Consider the following 17,085-nt stretch of genomic DNA (forward strand, 5'->3'; position numbering starts at 1 on the left):
CTAAAAGACCCAAACTAGAAACTATATCAGCAAAACCTGAATGTGTGTGACCTGAGGGGTGGTCCTAAAATGGATCATTCTATAGCTATAAGCAACAACATGGATAACTTTTTAAAATATATTTTAAAAATTGACTGATTTTAATTGTATACATATGAATGTATACAATTAAGCCTGCCTGTAGGTATTGCACCAGATGTATGCCTGGTGCCCATGAAGGCCAGAAGAGGGCGCCAGAATCACTAGAATCGGAGATAATAGTGCGCTGCCCTACTAGCGCCAGGAACCAAACCTGAGAGAAGCAGCAAGCATTCTTAACCAGAGGGACATCTCTCCGGCCCCAACATGAATAACATTTTGTCTTAATTGGGATATTATTACTGTAAAGAGACATCATGACTACAGCTACTCTTATAAGGGAAATCATTTAGCCGGGGCTGGCTTACTGTTCAGAGGTTCAGTCCATTATCATCATGGCAGGAAGCATGATGGGGACTCAGGAAGATATGGTGCTAAAAAGGGAGCTGATAGTTCTACATCTGGATCAGCAGACCGCAAGAAAAGACAGCGAGCCACTAGGCCTGGCTGGAGCCTTGGAAACCTCAAAGCCCATCCCCAGAGGCATACTTCCTCCAATATGGCCACACCTACGCCAACAGGGCCACACCTCCTAATAGTACCACTCCCTATGGGCTTATAGGGCCATTTTTATTCAAAGCAGCACACATTTGTAAGTGTAAAGTTAAGTGAAAGAAGCCAGACTTGAGAGAATCCACTGACTTATTCTAAGATGAGAGCTGTTAACTGGGTACCTGGTGTGGGAACCTTTGGCTCCGCGTGGCCTTGTGTGGTGCTTACCAGAGCGTTTACTTTGTGAGGATTCCGAGAGCTACAACTCCTTTGCCCGTTTTCCTCTTTGTATATTATGCTTCAAGTTACAACTCTGCTTCAGGGCTGGGGTTGAACAATGAAGCCCTGAAAAGCTAATGAAGTGATCGGCCACTGAACATATCCAAGAATTACTCTTTTAAAGAAAAGCATAGCCTAAATGAAATGGTTTTGTGGAAGAGTTGGAGGGACAGGATTTTTATAGGATTTTAGATATTAGATAAAATTTGCATTTAAGCTGATAGTATAAAGCAAAAACATTGCTAGGGCTCTCTAAATTCCACACAGAACAAATGACAGGACACTGACAGGACCCTGGGAACCACAGACGGCTTGGATGCTTACCGACCACCTCCCGAAGACTCTCTTTTCTGCATTTGTACCCACCCCTCCACCTGTTACAAATAACTCCATCTCATCAAGGTTCTCCTGTGACTACGAGCCACTCACGTGGACTTTAAAAGCAGTCACATTCACACAGACCTGCCTCTGGCTGTCCTTGATTTTCGGGAAAGGGCATACTTTCTCCCACTCACTATGCAGTTTACAGTTTGGAAACATAAATTAACAACTGTAAGCATTTGATTGGCCTGCTCACCTATGTAGTCCCACCTTCAAGGTCATTCAAGGTCAGTCACTTCATTTTCTTAAATGCAAACGGCAAAGAAGAAAAATGCTAAAGAAACAGACTTTGAAATTAGCGTAGCAGAGCTAGCTCCAGTTCCACTCGTGTTGCTCTTAAAGAAGAAACATATTCAAGCCTGTCTGCTTTCTTTGAAACTTGGGTAAGGTGACTACTTCATAGGATTCGTGGCATTAAAGGAGGCAGCATATGTCAACTCCTTAGTGTAGTGTCTGCTTCAAGTGACGCAATCACTAACATCACAATATTAATATTACATATCATACCGGGTGCTCTAGTTTCACTTCAGTTGCTGTGAGAAAGCAAACAGCTGCTTGGGGGTGGGATTTATTTCAGCTTACAATTCAAAGTTAAGGTCCATCACCATGGGGAAGTCAAGGTAGAAACCTTTATTGGCAAGCTATACCACATCCCCACAAAGATGGCAGGAAAGAATGCATATATGCCTGCCTGCTTGCTTGCTTCCTTCCTTGCTTGCTTGCTTGCTTGCTTGTTTGCTTGCTTGCTTGCTTCCTTCCTTCCTTCCTTCCTTCCTTCCTTCCTTCCTTCCTTCCTTCTTCCTTCCTTGCTTACTTGTTTGTTTGCTTGCTTCCTTCCTTCCTTCCTTGCTTCCTTCCTTGCTTCCTTCCTTGCTTGCATCAGCTCAATTTCTCTGCTCTTACACAGGGATGAACCTCCTGCCTAAGGAATTGTGTTGCCTGAAGTGAGTTGGGTCTTCTCCATCAATTATCTTAAGACAGTCTCATACAGATATGCTCACAGGTCACCCCAATGTAGACAATTCCTGATTGAGGCTCTCTTCCCAATTTGTGTCAAGTTGACAAAGCTAAACATGCCTGGAAACTATTCAGGACTTAAAATGGAATAGGAAAATATGTATTTTGTTGGTGTGTGTGTGTGTGTGTGTGTGTGTGTGGTGTTCGTGCTTGGAAGTGGGAGTTGTAGGGTGATGCTAACGAGTTCATGAGGGTCTTTTTGGTTTTTGTTTTGTTTTATAGAAAACCCAGAAACTCTTAGTCCATTTGACTCCAAGCTAAGATTTCACTGTGATAAAAGGTGACACGCTGTTGTAATGTAGATAAGTGGAAGAAAATACCTATGTGACTGTGTTAATTCTCAGATCTCTGGAGGATACACTCGAGTTTATTTAACCTGGGAAGGACTGTTTCTTTACATGGAATTAACAGATATGCTCGGAAGTTAGAATGTAAGAGTACAAAGAAAAAAAAAATACTAAAAGATGTTAAAGAAGTGCCCTAAGGCGAGCTCTGGGAAACAGGTTTAAAATAAGATGTGAAACTCTCCTCTCCAGAGCATGGGAAACATCACTGAGTTCGAACCTAGGAAGTCCCAGGGCCAAACTCAGCCTTCCCGGGGACAGAAGGGATCTGTTAGTATAGAAAGATCAGTCCTTACAAGTGAACCTTGAATTGGCTACCCATGAGTACTCTCAGAAAGAACACCAGAGAGGGCAGGGTCTGGCTGTTTTCCCATCTCTAGCCTAAGAGAACAGGCTGTAGACTATCTCCCAAGAAATATGTGTGTAAGTTGAAAAAGCAAGGTAGCTGTCTGCTTGAGCTAGCTCCTTTAAGGCTACGAATGAGTCATATTTAAACAGAAATGCATACATGTCCTAACATTGATATAAAAAGAATATGTTGCTATCATACTGTCTTCTTACAGTTTTCAGGAATTACATATGAATCAGTAAGAGCCCAGTTTGAGCAGGAAAGGAAAGAAGCAAGACAGTTAACAGGCAGATGTCAGAGAACCGATCACTGAAAAAAGAAGTCGAAGTTTGAAACTAGTAGCTACTGATTGCAGTTTCCACTCCTAAGGCTGGAGAAACAAAAGGAAGACATGACTACACAGAAGGTAAAGGAATTTCACTAAATGGAGATTTGGACCCATGAGAATTGGGTCCAGCCAGTGAGGCAAATTCTTCGCGTATCTGAAGAAGCTGGAAACTAGGACCAAAGGCTGCTAGAACCAAGATGCATCTGGGAAATACTGAGAACAGCAAGTAAGCAGCAAACAGGTCCTGTCCCTCCTCCTCCAGTGCCCCCTACCGGTGAGAACCAGAAGCGCAACTGCTTTTACCCTCCAGAAGCCTTCAAATCCAATACAAGACTTTTAGGACTCTTTGAGCCGGAAAAAAACAGAAGTGTAAGGCATTCTAAAAATGGCTGCATCTCTGACTGCCTCCACCACCACTCTTTGTTCGTCTGTTTTGTTTTCTTTTAGTTATTGAGACTCTTTTCTTCTTAATGTCTGTTGATCCAATTTTAGGGCTATTTCTCTTTATTTGTGCATTTGCAACAGGAGTCTACGGAGGAAAGAGAGAGTATGCCTGAAGTACATGGTTAATTTGTTTCTTTTCGCATTGTGTTTAATGTTTACAGCTACCTAGAAAGGAGGAAGCCCTGAGGTCTGCTCGCACATCTTTGTCACAGTGTTCCCTGGCTTTTCCTTTCTTTCTCTTAGCTGCGGGATGGCCCTGTCCCACTTGGGAGACTTCTATTGTGTTTTGAGGTTGCCTCTGCTCTTCTGTAAAATGCAAAGATACCTGACTTCGGGGCTGTGGGGAGGAAATCTCGACCAAGGTAAGCAGTAATAGTAAGTTGAGAAATATGTACCTATTACACCCTTCCAGCTTCTTCCGGGATGAAACCTGACATTTCAAGTGAATGATAAGACTCTGCTGTGATGAGTCAGAGCACATCGGCTCTGACCTCCATCACCCCTTGAAGCCTGTGGACTCAGAACTGAAACCCAGACAGCCACCCTCACGCGGACTCCCTGCAGGGGGAGCTGGTTTTGCACAGCGGACTCTGGGCTCCATCGCCCCGGGTCTCGCTGTTGGAGAGGAGCCTTGGGGAAGCCACGCCGCGTTCCCGAGATGTGACCCGAGCTGACAGCCCATGCACACTCCCGGGACCCCGGCGCCGGGCCACCCGGCCCCGCCGCCGCTGTTGCTGCTCTCTCTGCTTCTGCTGCTGGCCGCTTCGGGACACGCAGGTAGGAGAGTCGCTCCTCTCGGCAAGGGCTACCTGGCAGGAGCCTGAAAGGGTCCACGCAGGGCTCCAGCTTGCTGAATCCGAGCTGGGGCTGGGGGTACAGGGGTGGTCGTAGCCCTCCTGAGTGGCCCAAAGCTTGTACCTCGAAACTGGTGACAGTGATGGCAAGGGGCAGCTTGCACTAAAACCTTGGCAAGTCCAAGACTCATAGCCTGTGGGAGCTTGGATCAGTTTGGAAAAGCCAAATCAGCCCCAAAGGGGTAAGTCACATCCCATTCTCCTGGCAATCCTGACGCGTGCGTGTGTATACGTACTTCTGAGAAATAACAACGCATAAAACACTAAGACATAAAGCACTAGAAAGAGTTTCTCTGTAGTTTTAAAGTTTAAACCGTAACCGCTGGAATTCAGAAAGCCAAGCGGATTCACTTTTTTTTTTTTTTTTGGTTTTTCGAGACAGGGTTTCTCTGTGTAGCCCTGGCTGTCCTGGACCTCACTTTGTAGACCAGGCTGGCCTCGAACTCAGAAATCCGCCTGCCTCTGCCTCCCGAGTGCTGGGATTAAAGGCGTGCGCCACCACGCCCGGCGCGGATTCACTTTTTAAAAGTTTCTTTTTCTTTCTTTTTTTCTTTCTTTCTGTTTTTCTGCCATATAAAAACATACTCTTTAAAAAGCAAGGTATCTCAGCAAGGTATCTCATGGTTTCAATTAAAGACAACAGCCACAAAGCTTCCCAAAATATCGATTGTAATTTTATAAAATTGATTCAATCACCTGTGCCCCAGCCTGGAAAAACCAGCGAGTGGGGAAAGAAAGTTGCCCTGAGACCTCAATCAGAGAAAACATGACGTTCACTGCCTTTCAGAGGCCGGAAGCATGCACGCTGGCCTTGGAGCGGTTTCTGAGCGTGTAGTCTATACAAGAAGATCATTTTCTAAGTTCTAAATTTATGCAAGTATATGGTTATATTTTAATAATCCAAGATAAGCCAAATGTGAAAAGGCTTATTCAAATATCCCTGATATGAATTCGGTTTCTGTTTTTAAAGCACAGTTGAAGTTTATTATAAAAGGTCTAGACAGAGATTTAAGTACGGTCATCAAGGGGGATGAGAGACATGCATATGTATACACACACATATACACACACATATCATATACATATACATCTATATGAATGATTAAGGGAAGATCTCTGCATACAATGTGTGCAATAGAGCTACCATACTGAATTGCTTGGTGTTAATCTGAGAAATAAAACTTGCTCACTAACTGGGCAAAATGATATTAGAAGGCAGCAATACTTCTAACTTAACATCAAAATCTAAAGCAAACACACGCACACATACACACACACACACACCACTGGGCGCTTTTTTTTTGATCTATGAGACCCAGCATTTAGCATGGGACCGACCTCCACACGTACTTCATGAATACAGGAAAACCAGTTAGAAGGTATATTAGCTGCTTGGATACCGTTCCTACACTTAACCACTGAACCCATGGGTAATCTGCACTTCTGAGTGAATATGGACTTTTAAGAACTGTATAACACTAGCATTCATGAATAGATAATAGTTTAACTTTGGGACTGTTTTTGCACAAAATTCAGAGCTATACAAGATAGTGTTGATAGGATCAGGTTGAATTATCCCAGGACACCCAAAGAGAAATAACATTGCATGTGGCATCAACATTGTATACACATGTTGATGTTTCATTTAAGGTAAACCACTACAGGAATTTTGAATGTCCCCATTGTTCCCTAAGGATTACATTACGTAACACTATTAATGACTCCCTGCCTCTCTGGGCAGAGGTTTTACCAGATTCATCCTATGGGCTATTACCCTCCATCCTAAAGATCATTCCTGTGTCATCTTCTCTGTGCATCGTTTCTGTATCTCCGCAAAGAAGAGGATCCATGATCACCATTATGTAAACAGACGCTTTAAGCCTATAGGAGTGGGAACAGTGAATTCCTCAGACAACATGGCCCTGTTCAACACCACAAAGGCTTCCATTGCTTTTGCAATTTTCTAAATCCTGCAGTGTTCTATGTGTCCTGCCCCCTCCTCCTCCTCCTCCTCCTCCTTCCTCTCTCTCTCTCTCTTTCTCTCTCTCTCTCTCTCTCTCACTCTCTCTCTTTACTTTAATTACTCCCCTTCTTGTCTTTACCAAGTTCCCAGAGCAAGCCAAATGTCCAGGATCCATATTCGCAGTTCCCTCTGATAGAATGGCCCTCCCTCATCTACCCTGGCTAACTCCACTTCACTGTGTCCTCCCTTAATTTCCTAAGTGGAAAGCCAGACTTCATAGGTCTTAACTGGACATCCTACCCAACTGCTGCTTCTTTGAATTACCCCTGCAACATCAGGGGGTAATTCATTACCTGTCCCCTGTTTGAGCAAGTCTCACAGGAAACTCGCTACCCAGACAGGCAAGATGCCTTGCCCACACTAAAAAAGGCCTTCCATAGACAGCACAACACGTGCTCCTTGTTGTTCTCATCCATTCTCTGTGTCTATTTTGAGCTGAAAGGTCCCGCAGGATAAGGAGTATGTGTTCTGATCCAGGAGGCAGTTACCATAACTGCAGCCTCTTTTCCACTCTCTGTTCACAGCCTCTTACATGACATTGTGCCACGCCCCCTTTCGCTGTGTTATTTTCATGGTTTCTCCAAAAAACATTTGTGTCTTCTTGGGCTGACTTCCTGCAGAGTTTGATGGGATGGCTACCTTACTAAACGAAAAACCTGGCCAGGCTGTCCTTCCCTGAGCCATAATTTCTGCAACCTACAGGGGCCCTCTTCTCATCTATTTTCTCTTCTGTGAGACAAACTCTGGCCAGACGCAGAACTGCATACTAGTACACTTTTGTCTGCCTAGCAGAGGTGACTTGCTGCTTGCCTCTTTGAGCCACAGAGAAAGAAAGTAGGGTTTACTGTTCTCTCTAGAATTCCTGATGTCTGTGAGGGTGGGGTGTTTGTACAACCAAGGCACTCTTCCGAAGGAAAGTGTTAAATGATTTTAAATGTTATCTGTACAGAGTTCTTCCTGCTTTTTGAGGGCGGTTATCACATTCCATCTTGAGCCAGCCACCAAGATGGCGGCTTTCACGACTCTACCCACTCCCTGTGCTGTGTAGCCAGTTCTGTGTAGCACAGAGGGTGAGAATAAATACCCTGTGCTGCCCAGGCTTGCCCCAGTCACACTTCGTTTTCTCATAGGTATGTTCCCAGCTTCCTCTGTAGATGGAGAGTCAGTCTCCTCCCACACAATTAAAGAACGAAAACGTTTTGTCTGCAATGAATACTTTTGGCACACTTGTTTACATGTTTTCACCAGTTAAATTCCCCCCTTCCCTACTTCTCCCTACATCCGCCTCCGCCTTCTTGCTTCCGATTAACCTGGCAGTTCTTACAGAATTCTCTTAAATAAACAAGATATTCTTTCGGAGAAAATAGATAACCACATTAATTGTTTTAGAGCAGTCATAACAAAGGACGACAAGCCGTGTGGCTTTAAAACACGTAGCTTTATTGCTCACGGTTGTGGAAACTGGAAGTCTAGGCACCTCGTGCTGGCAGGCTCGCTCTTCCTAAGTACTGGGGGGGGGGGGGAGGGGTTCTACTACAAGACCAGCTTCCAGCTTTCAGTTGCTGACAGTGTCAAGTGTTCCTAAGTATACTGCCCCAATCACCACCTTGTCTGATTCCCCCCTGCAAGTGGCCACCTCTCTGTGTACCTCCACATGGTCTTCTTGAAGATTCTGTGTGTCTGTCTGCATTTGTGTTCGTGTCTTCCCGTGTTGTAAGAATTTCAAGTGAGCATTGACTGGAAAGGTCCTGTTTCCAATTAAGGTTGTAAGATACTGAGTACAACTCAACTCTCAACATCTACCATGTACCCCAAGGTCTATACACAGACAGAAAGATGGTGTCTATAGTGAGAAAAGGGAGACTGCTTCCCAGCTGCATACACAGGAGCTTCTCCTCTTTAATATCTCCTGTGGTCTGTGTCCACCACTGAAAGGAAGTCTTGCAGAAGTGTCAGGCTGGGAAGCACACTGCACTGCAAAAGCTGAGAGTAGATATGAGGGCTTCTGTTTTATTTTTCACACCATCAGCACACAGGAGTGCCACAGTGTGCTCTCAGCACAGACGATGGCATTCACCTTTCTGCATCTGCATCAGCATCAGCTAGCTCCTAAGATTCCTGCACTTCCTTACAGGAGCCTGGAATAGCAGTTCCCTGAGAGGCTCTGCCAGAGCCTGACCAATGCAGATGCAGATACTCACAGCCAACCATTGGACTGAGCACAGGAATCCCAAGGAAAGATTTAGGGGAAGGACTGAAGGAGCTGAAGGGGTTTTCAACCCCATAGGAAGAACAACAACCTCAACTAACCTGGATCCCCCAGAGCTCCCAGGGACTAAACCACCAAACAAATAGTACATATGTAGGGACCCCATGACTCTAGCCTCAGATGTAGCAGAGAATGGCCTTATCGGGCATCAATGGGAGGGGAGGCCCTTGGTCCTGTAAAGGCTCATTGCCCCAGCATAGAGGGATATGGGTAGATGGGTGGGGGGAGCACCGTCATAGAGACAAGGAGGAGGGGAAGAGAATAGGGGCTTGCAGAGGGAAACTGGGAAACGGGACAACATTTGAAATATAAACAAGTAAAATAACCAATATATATGTATGTGTGTGTGTATACATATATATATATATATATATATATATATGCACAAAAAGATATTGCTGCATCTCTGCAGTTAATATTTCATAGATATTAAGTGCAAAATAGACTTTCATGTACAGAGGAATAAAGAATTTGAGGTGGTCAGATTACACACAATGGACTTAGTGTTTTATACATCCACTTTGTGTTCTCAAAAAAATTGAAGTATGTCCTCAGTGTAATTTTTTTAAATAATTTTTCTTTGGTGTCTTTTCATTCATTCATTCATTCATTCATTCATTCATTCATTCAGTGTCATTCACTTACACACATAGGAACTGTCCTAGACTCCTAACTGACAAGCAAAAGATTCTTTCTTCATGTAGTCTTCGGAAAAAGACAGAAATATTAGGGTGCAAATGCCAGAACTGAGGAAAAAGATCTACAGAAACATAAAACAGGACATCTGCTCTAGTCAGAGCGCAAGGGCGAGCCTCCGGTAGGAAAAGTCTTACTACAATGTATGCTGGTGGCCTCCTGTAGGAAAAGTCTTACTACAATGTATGCTGGTGGCAGTTGGAATCTGAAATGTCCCACACAGGCTCATGTCTTGAATGCTCCTCCCCAGTCTGTAGGCTGTCTGCTTAGGGAGTGAGCTTGGCCAGCAGAAGTCGATCCCTGGGGACAGATTCCTGTCCTTGGCTCTGGCCTACTGTTTCTGCTTCCTGGTCTGTGCCAGGTAGACAGCAGCTACCTTAATGTTTCTGCCTCTACAGGCAGAGCTGCTGCCCCCTCCAACCTCCCATTGCCATAAGCAGAAACCCCTCCAAAATATCTTGATGCAAAATAATACCTTCCTCTCCTAAATTCTTCTGCTGGGTGTCCCTGTCACCATGGTACAAAGGGAACTAGGACAATGTACCATGTCAAATTCTTCCTACGTAGATCAGAAGGAAAGATACAACAGAAGATAAACACGTCTTAACAGAAAAAGAAATATTAGGTGCCTTTAGAAAAATGCATATAAATTCAGCAAATAAAAGTTTCCTGTCTTAATTCTATATTTTACATCAGATATTCATATATCATAAATATATTATATAACATAGATTTTTATATATTTATAAACCTAAATATTTAGAAATAATATACAAATATAATGCAAATATTACATCAAATATTTACAATTTAATATACACTAATCTTTTTAATTTAAATATTTCCATAAAACCAAAAGGAGGTAAATCTTACACTAAGCGAATTCTATCTCTAAATTACCTGGTACTAATGTTCTTTTTCACATACATTTCTTACTTACAAAACACATCTGAACAAAGAAACGGCAGCATGGCAGAGGGTGTTCTTTCTGAAAGTGGTGGTTACTCAGTGGGTAGGAGTTAGGAGTTCTGTGGGTACAGACCCACCTCCAGGTCATTGGCAGAACAAGTCACTGTGGTCTGCAGCTCTCTGTAGCATCAGTACACTGAATCAAACCGCAAACAGTTAGGGAAAGGTGCATGTGCTTAGCTGTGGTTTTTAATAAAGATGCCATGTCCCACTTCCTGAGTCAACAGAGTTCTTGAAAGGCCCTGCTAATTTTAATGAATAAGTGTGAAGTGGGTGGCTCATTGGCCCAGTTTACATCCTATTTCTGGGAAAGTTCCAACTCTGTCAGTGCAGCAGTCGATGGTTGGTGCTAGGGTCTCTGAAAACCCAGGCCATCCATGGCCCCTTAATATATTTGGAAACGGAGTCTTTGTGGGTATAACTTAAAAGACCTCATTACCCAGTCGTCTGTATTTAGGCCACACTGGTGCACTTACCCGAAGACAAGAGAACTCTGAAAGGTCCCATGGAAGCAAAGATGTACAAAGGTTGAAGTTACAGCCACCATAAGCCCAGAAAACCCATAAGCCCCAGAAACTGGAAGGGATGAGAGAGCCTCCCAAGAACCTTCAAGGACAGAACAGCCAGAGGACACCTTGATTTGAGATGTCTAGCCTCCAAAAGTGCCTCTCTATATCTTACAGCCACCCCCTTTGTGGTACATTACAATGGCAACTCTAGGGAACTGCTACTGGCTGTGGATTCTTCCCCATGAAATATCATCTAGCTGCCTGCTTCTATACTGACTTTTTCCTTTTCTTGAATATTGCAAAATTGTATAAGCACCTCAGTAAGCCAGCCTTCTTCGAGGGATGCACAGCAAGTAGAGCCCCATTCATTTTATTGCGCCTAGCTCTACAGATTTCCCGAGGCATAATTCAACTCTAAAAAGGTCTGCCCTCATCTCGCTCACTCTCAGAAACAACAAGGCACCAGCTTGCCACTACAAAGGGGAGTCACCCTATAGCAGTGGCTCTCATCCTGTGGGTCCTGACCTCCTTGGGGTCACCTACGACCACCAGAAAACACAGATATTTACATTATAATTCATAACCATAGCAAATTACAGTTAAGAAGTAGCAACAAAAATAATTTTATGGTTGGGGTCACCACAATATGAGGAATTGTATTGAAGGGTCACAGCATTAGGAAGGCTGAGAATCACTGGTCTATAGGAATGTCTTGTCTAACAGTGCTTGGAATGGCTATCTCCATGGTGTTCAATTAGACAGTCTGAAATCTGTCTGTCAGCTTCACTTCCTCAAAATCTAAATCAAGAGTGAACAGAAGTAGACTCTATTGGTGACTTTCTTGAAACTTAAAACAACATGGTACAAGGCTTGGACTGTGCTTCATTTCAGCAGTCAAAGATCTTGTGTGCATCTGTTAAGATGACTGTGAGATTTTATTTGTCTTTCAGTCCATTTATATGGCTCGTGGTAGTTATTTACTTGTATATATTGAACCGTCCCTAAATCATCATATTTTCAAATTAAGGACAGAGAGAGACAGACAGAGAGAGAGAGTGTGTGTGTGTGTGTTTCTTTCTGTCTGTCTGTCTGTGTTTGTGTGTGTGTGCGTGCATGCATGCATGTATGTGTGTATTTGTGCACATGCACACGCTGTATGTGTGAGTGTGGTGTGTATGTGTGTTGAATCCAGACAGGAATTCTTCATTACAATTCATTGATAGAAATGGGGGTGAGAAGGAGTCTGTTTTTCCCTCTCTCCCTCTACTGCCTTTTGTCCGTCTTTTCCATCTTTAAATCACTTTATATTTTATTTCCAACTCTCAATATATTGTGAGTTTAAAGCTCCCTCACATTTTTCTGTGGTTGGTTTTTTTTTTTTCCCCACACTTTTCTCTCGTTGGCTCTCTGAAGACTTTAACAATGGTGATGTCGGTGAAGAATTGTACTGCCTCTAGGATTGAGAACAGAAAGAGCAAGTTTCAAAGGGAGCTAAAAGTAAAGTTGAAGATGTGGGCTGATATTAAAAGGTGTCTATTAATTGAACTTGGTGCTTCCGATCACAGTTCATTCCAACACTGTAGTGATCCCAGATGTGTTGGCCTTCACTGTATTCTTTCTGGCAGATTTTTCTCTCAGAAGCATATATCAAGGATTAGAGACACCAGCCTACGTTTAAGAATTATTATTCTTTTTAACATCCTAAAGTGTGGGAAGATTGGTCATTGGTTCTTAGAAAGCTCCTTTTCTAAAGAAGAAGGGAAGGGAAGATAATCCAGGAGATGCAGTGACAAAGGGCCAGGTCTGTAGCAGACAACAGAGTCGGTAGATTCAGATTAACCTCAGCCGTTTCCAAGGAGGCCCCTGGGGCAGGTTGTGCACAGAACCTCTCAAGAGGGAGTATCCTAAATTCCCTTTCTTCAGAGTTGCAGGTAGCGCGCAACATACATGAGTCCAGGAATCTCAGTTAGTGACTAAGTTGAATCTTTGGGGAGCAAACTGCAGTTTCCAAAGCATTCACACCACTTTTAAGAACCTTGGACAATCAGCTGTAAAATGCTACACTGTTGAATTCAAAGACTGGGTTTGTTGTTACTGCTGCCGTTGTTATTGTTGTTGTTGTTGTTACATGTTGAGCAGCTACTTATAAAAACACTGTTACTAACAGGAACAATACCCCAGATGCCCCGAGCTAATCAGTGCCATCAGGACAGGCATAAGCCTCTTAAACTGTTTTGGAGAGACTGTCTTTGATGGGTAGATTCCAAGATAGTCATTGGGGGGTGGGGGAAACAAGTCTCTATTTGAAATTCTACTTGCTTCAAAATGCATAAAAACATGTTTAAGCACATAGACTTGCATATTGAGGTGTGACTAAACAGAATAATGCCAATATTTTTTTTTTGCCTGTTTGTTTCTCTGAGTGACTTACCCTCCATTAACCCATGTAAATGTACACATTATGGAGAAAGAAAGCAGGAAGGCAGGAGGGTGTTGTGGATGGAATTCTGGGTGAACATCCTGTCACCCTCCTCTCCCGTCCTACTGAGCGATGCTTACAGCATCATTATCACTGTCATAGGCATCGATGTCACTGCATTGTCCCTGTCTCTTCTGTCATTATTTGGGGCTCAAGTATTCTGTAGATTACCATAGCAATCTCTGTTCCAATGATAGCTAATAGTCAGGTTTCCCAATCGTAAATAGTGGTGGGTAACGCTCCAGACTCAGAATAGCTGCTCTGTGAGAAGGGAACCTTATGTGTACACCTCGGTGCCTATCATAATTAACCCCCCACTCTGCCTCATTAAATGAATTATGATTATGGTTTTCTACCACAAAAACTTCAAAGACATAGTTTATTCTGTTGACTTTCTTCTGCTCTTAGAAACTACCCTCTTTAACATGCAAAATAGACTGATCCCATAATTTTTAATTCCACAACACTGTTCTTTGGAGTATTCCTGGAGGCAGTGGGTGAGTATCCTAGCAAACAGAGCCAAGGACACTTGGGCTTCTGCATCTGCCAAATAACTGAGTTCCTCGGAGTTAGTCATACAGCCTCCCTAATCTCCCATCCAGCCAGCTATAAAATGAGAATAGTCACTACGGAGGATAATGCCAAGCTAACAATTATTTTATTCAGCTTTTTCTTCGTGCCATGCTCTGCCAAGAATATTGTTTAATTAGAAACAAGCCCAAGAGGCAGGTTGATTGTTACATTGTTGCAAGTGGAGAAATTGAGACAAAAAGTTAAGTAGCTTGCTTAGAGTATGCTTACTGAGTGGTAAAAAAAATAGGTGTAGGTGTAGGCTCCAGTGCATATCTAGAACATCTCTGACCTGCGCATGTGAAAACAATTATCAGCAGCCAATGGGATATAGTAAGTTGCAGTGCCTTATATAATGAACAAGTCAGAGAAACTGAGGCACACACAAGTAAAACAGAGAGGACTCAGAAAGAACAGCAGGGGTGGCTGGAAGAAAACCAAGTTCAAAGGAACTGATGTTAACACCAAAGCATACAGCTAGGTAATGTGTATATTTCTTCCCAGTTAAGTACTGAGTCATAAAACACTGTTAGGACTTATTTTTCATGGATACTTAGTATGCAATTAGCTGGGAGAGGAGGAGAAAGCCGCTAATATATTTGGTAAATGGTTTACAATTTGCAACAGAAAAACTCCTTGGCTTCCAGCACCCTGAAGTCACACCAGTGTTTCACATAACTCACTTGAAAGCAGTCCTACCTGTTTTGTTCTTTGGAGATTAAGATGGAGTTATTATGTCTTTTTACTTCCTGAAATAGGCTAATCACCCTCTGGTGCATTTTGTACTCAGCGCCTTTAACCTTATTTCCTACAAATAGCCAACTCACTCAGGGCTGAGAGATTTGTTTCGAGTTGTGTTGTGTTTTCCCTTACATGCCTACTAAGGTGTTTCCCTATTGAGAAATGAGTTTACAGTCCGTACCAGCCACTTATCATGGGCTGTTCTTCCTTCATTCAAATGATAATCAAAGAGCTGCCGGGTATCTGCAGGTCACACTGCTCCAGTGTGCCATGTAAGCACACCCAGGTGACTTCAGGTCACACTGTTTCTGTGTGCCATATAAGCACACCCAGATGACTTCAAGCTAAACATCAAACTACAAAGATTTGGTGGCTCAAGCAGTTTCACCACAGCTGAGATGCTCAAGTGAGTCTGGGGTCTGCACCAATGCCATGGTTCTGTCAGCATAACAGGTCGCTGCATGGCTTGACTCCCAACAATGCATGCATTTGTCATGTGGTGTACTCAAAGACGTTAAGACATGCTGTCCCACTCTGCTAAATAACTCAGAGCCATGTGATCCTTTCTTGTGCCAGCTTAGAGAAACAGAATGGGCTTGAGCATCTGGGAACATTTTTCCCCCTGGGCAAGACTGGGCAGGATGTCCTCAAGGTTGAGATTTTTGTAGGTAGTCACGGGCTTTAGCAACTTGGTCTCACAGAGTCCCCAGAAGTGGCTGCATTTGGTCCCTCCTTGTCTCAGTCTGTTTCCTGTTGCTTGTTGAACATGTTAATCCTTAATATAAATGTAAGAATGTTGAAAGTTCAAAGGAGAAAACTATGAGGAATCCCAAAATCTCCTCGCTCTGGCTCTTTGTGCTTTCTCTTGGGGAAATGCATCTTTTGAGAGCGCAGCAGGCATGAATCTATCTATACCTTCTTACTTTCTAAAGCATAGCAAAATGAAAATACCTTTTATTCTCAAGTATTAAAATAACTGCAACATTTAAAAAAACATTTATTTATCTCTCACACACATGCAGGCATGCACCTGAACATGCACAGCTGCAGGTTGCCCTCAGAACCCAGATAAGGGCATCAGATCTCCTAGAGCTGGAATTACGGTCAGTTCTGAGCTGCCCTGGTGTAGGTGATAGGAACTGCTCTCTGGTCCTCTGCAACAGCCCCAAGTGCTCTTATCTGCTGGGCCATCTCTCCAGCCTCTAAACTGAAACATAAGTAATGTTTTGGGTATTAGCTTTGAGATCATGAGGAAACAAAATAGCATATTATTCTGCCATACCTAGACAACCACATCATAGACAACTCTTAGAAGCATTGTAACAGCTGCATTTTATAAAACCCACCTACCAGACCCAGGCACAGTGGTGGATGACTGTAGCCTCACCCATTCTGAAGGGTGGAGCAGCAGAGTGTAAAGCCCTGGGTCCAACCCCAGGTACCACAGTATCAGTCAATCAGCCAATCAAATAATGAAACTGTATTAGAGTCGCAAGTCTCAGTTTTACCTTCTTTTTGGAAGGACCCGAGTGCAGGCGCAGGGCTCCATTTCAGAGCTGTTTTGTAGATTAAACTGAGCTCCTTGTTTCCTTCAAAAACCAAGTCTCTTCATCTGCTCAGGGTGCTAGGAAAGACACCGCAGGCAGGAGACTTCTAAACAGCAGAAACAGACTTCTCACAGCTCTTCAGACTGGGGCTAAACATTCCAAGATTAAGATACCCGTAGGTCTGGTGAAAACTCACCTTCTAATGCAGAGTCCAACACTTTCTTAGCATCTTCCCACGGTAAAAGGTAAAATGTATCTCTTGGGGGGGGGTCTTTAAAAAGAAGGGATGGGATGGGATGTGGCTGGAGCAGAGGTCCTGAGTTCAAGTCCCAGCAATCACATGATGGCTCACAACCAAAATGGGATCCAGTGCCCTCTTCTGGTGTGTCCGAAGACAGCTACAGTGTACTCATACACATTAAATAAATAAATAAATAAATAAATAAATAAATAAATAAATAAATCTTGAAAGAAAGAAAGAAAGGAATGAAGGAAGAAGAGAGAAAGAAAAAGAAAGAAAGAAAGAAAGAAAGAAAGAAAGAAAGAAAGAAAGAAAGAAACTGAATAAACCCTTTCCTCTCCAAAAAAAAAAGAAAAAGAAAAAGAAAGAAAGGAAGAAAGGAAGAAAGAAAGAGAAAATCTTGAAAGGAAAGAAA

General features: G+C 43.2%; 1 protein-coding gene across 1 annotated transcript in view; it reads left to right on the forward strand.

Moving 5' to 3' along the window:
• The first annotated feature begins 4,190 nt into the window (after window positions 1-4,190).
• Window positions 4,191-17,085, forward strand: part of Il20ra (interleukin 20 receptor subunit alpha) — a 40,244-nt gene continuing 27,349 nt past the window's right edge. The window contains exon 1 of the mRNA XM_021174991.3: window positions 4,191-4,549. Within this exon, the coding sequence (XP_021030650.1) occupies window positions 4,453-4,549 (97 nt within the window). The 5' untranslated portion in view covers window positions 4,191-4,452. The remainder of the gene's footprint in view (window positions 4,550-17,085) is intronic.

The sequence above is a fragment of the Mus caroli genome, unplaced genomic scaffold, assembly GCF_978045245.1.
Source record: "Mus caroli unplaced genomic scaffold, Mus_caroli_1 scaffold_9, whole genome shotgun sequence".
NCBI lineage: Eukaryota > Metazoa > Chordata > Mammalia > Rodentia > Muridae > Mus > Mus caroli.